This window comes from Nelumbo nucifera, chromosome 8, assembly GCF_055504915.1.
Source record: "Nelumbo nucifera cultivar China Antique chromosome 8, China Antique-T2T, whole genome shotgun sequence".
Taxonomy (NCBI): Eukaryota; Viridiplantae; Streptophyta; class Magnoliopsida; order Proteales; family Nelumbonaceae; genus Nelumbo; species Nelumbo nucifera.
Genome location: NC_142656.1, coordinates 27088876 through 27093212, shown reverse-complemented (window position 1 = coordinate 27093212; position 4337 = coordinate 27088876). Strand labels below are relative to the sequence as shown.

The 4337-nt window shown below is 38.4% G+C and overlaps 1 protein-coding gene across 1 annotated transcript; it reads right to left on the bottom strand.

Annotated features, from left to right (window-relative positions):
- Positions 1 to 679: 679 nt before the first annotated feature.
- LOC104605374 (cinnamoyl-CoA reductase-like SNL6) lies at positions 680 to 3674 on the bottom strand. Its single transcript, XM_010270112.3, has 6 exons — positions 3410 to 3674; positions 3148 to 3305; positions 2865 to 3053; positions 1996 to 2149; positions 1711 to 1903; positions 680 to 956 (listed from the first exon to the last, which is right to left on the bottom strand). The coding sequence occupies exons 1-6, from the start codon at positions 3573 to 3575 to the stop codon at positions 872 to 874; spliced, it is 945 nt and encodes a 314-aa protein (XP_010268414.1). The 5' UTR covers positions 3576 to 3674; the 3' UTR covers positions 680 to 871.
- Between the last annotated feature and the right edge of the window lie 663 nt (positions 3675 to 4337).

The window sequence follows — 4337 nt, the reverse complement described above, 5'->3', positions numbered from 1 at the left end:
TTGAGATCGGCCCTCTCCAACAGTCCAGCAATAAGACAATTAGCCATTGACCCAATCAAAGCCATAAAAAAAAAAAAAAAAACTCAGGATCTGATCAGTTGACTGGTTCACTGGTTCAATCACATGGATCAACGACGATTTATAGGGGTAGATTCGAGCTGAGCCGAACTAAATAATACGAGGCTCGAGCTTGGCTCATCAAGGTAGTATAAAGCTTGAGCTCAAGCTCGAGTTCGACTTGAAAAAAATTGTTTTATAAAAATAAAAAAGATTATATATAAAAATATTTTTATTTAATATTTAAAAAATTAAGAATTACAATAATTAATTATTATTATATATAAAAATAAAAATATTATATATAATATTTTTTATAATTTTATTATATATATATATTCAAATTCGACTTCGTGAAGAGCTCTCCTCGCGACCACCCCTATTCAAAGGCACCATTGGAAACTCTTTCCACTTTGGTATTTCCAAAAAATAATCCCAAACTAAAATACGAACAATTTTATTTCATAAAAATTATTGATATAGAATTGAAAATCGTGCAAAACAGTGGACTTTGCCAAAGGCTGCCACGTTTATAGGAAAGCGTTTTTCATAAGCACTTTTAATATTCCTTCAGTTTTTTTAATAAAAAAAGCAAGGCTACAAACTGACTAAGGATCCGAAATTCGTGTCTATTAACTGTGTGCACTCGTTTTCTTCTTTCTTTATAGTATGAACGAATGAATATGACAAGTTGACAACCTTGATACTAAAATCCCAACCTCTGGTTTCATATTAAAACAACAATACAGTAGTCATAAATAATCGCAACGACTAAGAATTATAGGGAGAAACAGCACACAACTAGTGCATATTATTAGTATGCAGCGCTCTCAACCAACTTGTTCAGTTTTGTCTTTCTCAATTTGTCTGCATAAGCCACACTGGCTTGGCATTGATACCTGCAAACAACAAAATAAATTGCAATTAGCCCAAATACAGATTTCCTATTTTCCTCAGGATTTCATATGAGAAAAAATACTAGGACCAGGAAAGGTTCAACAACTCTTCTTGGCTATGTTGATATGTCAGTGTTCTCAGAGTTGAACCAGTGGAGGGTGGAGCACTTGACTGATGACCAGGTGAGCTTCTGGGTCCCAGTATTTAATGGTTTTTATGGTCAAGGTTCAAAGCATAGATATGTACTTACTGTAATGGTTTTTAGTCACCAATATGTTACATACTAGGTGTTATTCAGCTCCTTTAATTTTGTTATTGGTGTAAATGTAGGGGGAGTACAAATGGGCTGAGTGTAAATTCTGATTTACTTTTGCTTTAGGTACTATTATCGGGAGATGTTTTCAATACACAGTGGGATGTGTTGTGGGGCGGCCCCTTGTGGGGCGGAGATGTGAGTGGGTTGGGTCTGTGTCAAATTGAATTCCAAATAAATAGAGCTATAGGGAATGTGAGTGGGTTGGGTCTGTGTCAAATTGAATTTTTGAGAAATCTCAAGCCCTTTGTTCTAGACTAGAAAAATTGATATGGGTGATCACTTTCATCCTGATTACCAAGGATGTAACTCAGGTTGCCCGAATTCAAGAATTTCAACTACATCGGTCTCAGGTTAGGGTTCAGGTCTATTCAAAATTTAACAAATGCTCTATCCAACTGCTCCTGCTTGATTACAGGAACATGGAAAGGAGGAAATAATACCCTGGTGGTAATGAGATCAAAGGGCTCAAGGCCTCTGCTAGCTTTATAGCTTCTTCATCTGTGTTGATGATCTGACTGAAGCAAATGTATCGCCCGCATGTCGATTTATCTTCGTAAGTTCGAATATGGACATCGACAAGAAAGTCCACATCCACAAAGGCTAATACTCCATTTTCATACATTTCGGCAGCTCCTGCAAAAGAGAATAAGAGAAAGAGATGAACAGAATTTATTTCAAACCATGTTCAAGGTGACTGCTTTTGCTTAGTGGGAAGAGAATGATACCTTTTAGATAGGACATTGTGGGCCGAGGGTTTTGTTGAGCAACACTAGGCCCAAGAACTAGACCTGCATTGACAGAGACCATGCTCAACATCCTGTCCATGGCTAGGGCCCAAGCAGCCTGCTCAGAGAGTGTCTTTGCAAGTGCATACCACAACTATGGAGTTCAAAACAGTCAAAGATGTTACATAAACCCATCACTAACAAGATCATCAGATTTCAAAATAAAAAAACAACTCTAGTCTATGATCCAATCTATAACTATATATGGGCTCTGTGATCAAATTGTCCAGCTGGTTGAAAACCTAAGGCCAAAACACCCAAACCATGGCTGGTTTTACTTTATTAATATCATTATCATCATCATCATCCAGGGCCAAGACATGATGATCCATGCCAACATGAAGGCAATTGGACTAGTTTAATTCATTGCACCAGGGACAGGATTAAATCCTTCAAAAGGCCAAAAGAATAAGGAGGGAGGAAACTTGATAAGGAGTTTGGAGATTGAAATAGGACTAGATAAGATTAATAGTCATAATCAAGTGCTTACCAAATTTACAAAATCCTGCGGCAAAATTACCAATTAATGAAGCTCAATCCCCTTAAGCAAAAGGTGGAGGAGATAAGATTATTTAGGAGAAAAGGAAAAGCTTTTAATGATTCCAAGTACTTGATCAGTTGTAAGGGTGGAAAGTCACCAAGTGTAAAGAACAACCTGTTTGAAGTCATTTCAGGTCTACAAAAAGCATTCCTTTTGCAAAGCAAAAACAGCTCATCTCAAGAAGACCAGTAACTCCACTCCATCTCAAGTAAGGAAGAAAAAAAAAAAGAAAAAAAGAAAAGAAAAGGTAGAGAATAGAAATCCATACCTTCTGTCTTCTGCAGAACTCTGGATCACTCCATGACTTCTCATCTATATCCTTCTCAACAGATATATTCTCCCTCCAAATTGAGGAAGCCAAGGAAGAACTGAATACTATCTTCTCTATAGTCTCTGTTTGTGCACATGCCTCCACCACATTGATTGCTCCTCTCACCTCCAAATCCACCATTTTGTCCTACCCATCACTCATAAGCAGAGGAGATGTTAAAAGAAGAACAAAAAACAATAAGAATAACAAACATCTACATGGGTTGATATAGGCAACTCACATCATACCCATCTGAACTATCCAAAGAGCAGAACAAAGCAGAGCAACCCTTCAGAGCTCCAACGATGCTTTGGTAATCCAGAACATCTACAACAAACACCACCAGTCTCTCTTCCATCCTCTCCAGCTCCCGAATTTTCCTCACTATCTCTGTCTCTCCTGAAACAACAATAAAACACTTGACAATAAACAAAAACTGGACAACCCAAAACAACTATTGACTGAACTCAGTAACAGAATCATCAACAGAATTGTAACCTCACCATTGTTCTGGATAGCAGCATGGACTTTGTAACCTCTACTTAGAAGTCCCTTCAGAATAGAAAACCCCACATAGGAAGATGAATCTAGAACACAAACACTTGGCTTCTGGTGATCAATGTTTGCTCTTTTGACCTCTGTTTCTTCCATTTCTATCACTTCCCTCATTTCTTCTTCTTCTTCTCTTCAAGTAAACTGTATCTCCGTATGTATAACTTGTGAGAAAACTTTGGAAGAAGGATGGGAATTAAAAGAGGGGGTTGTTGAAAACCGGTTCACGTTCCATCTACTCGCCTTCTTGAATGAGGAGATGGGTGCTTAATTATTATTTGCTGGGAATGTTAGGTTTCGTGTTTCGGCATAAGTTCCGTATTTTCTGCTTTGTATCGGCCGATATATAATAGGAGATTCGCCGTTACCAAACATGGAGCTTCATCTAATGACCAAAATAGCCCTACTTCAACATGCGATTTTCATCATAATTCATAATGACGAAAGAACCCCCCTCTTGACTGATTCTGTGGCAAAACTTAGAGAAATTGATGTACCAGTTTTAAAACCTTCTAGAGAGGTAGAAACGTGCGGCCATAAATAAGAAAAACATGTACAAATGGACGACCTTTTCTACTGAAGGATATCAGAGGCAGAAAAACTACACAGCACTGCACATTATGCAATGCATCCTACAATCCTAATGTGGTCCACCAAGCATCAGAGCCGTTGGCTCTCCCCTTTATTGACCAGCCTAAGATGGGTCACCAGGGCTAGCCCTCCACCCATGATTGCAACTTGCAAGGGTCCATCAGAGTTCAGACCCTAAATTTGCATGGTTTGGGAAGAAACCCATTACCCATTTCAGTAACTACAACCGTTCATCATGCAAAGATGAACGGCCGGCCCCATGTTTGTCTGGCTGATCAGGTGGGACCA

What these genes read in the sequence shown, in the direction of transcription:
- LOC104605374 (XM_010270112.3), bottom strand. Translation starts at nt 3,575, where the DNA reads ATGAGGGAAGTGATAGAAATGGAAGAAACAGAGGTCAAAAGAGCAAAC. An exon ending in TGCTGCTATCCAGAACAATG is followed by an intron (nt 3,306 to 3,409) that starts GTGAGGTTACAA and finishes TTGTTGTTTCAG; the next exon opens with GAGAGACAGAGATAGTGAGG. An exon ending in AGTTCTGCAGAAGACAGAAG is followed by an intron (nt 2,150 to 2,864) that starts GTATGGATTTCT and finishes TGAACTCCATAG; the next exon opens with TTGTGGTATGCACTTGCAAA.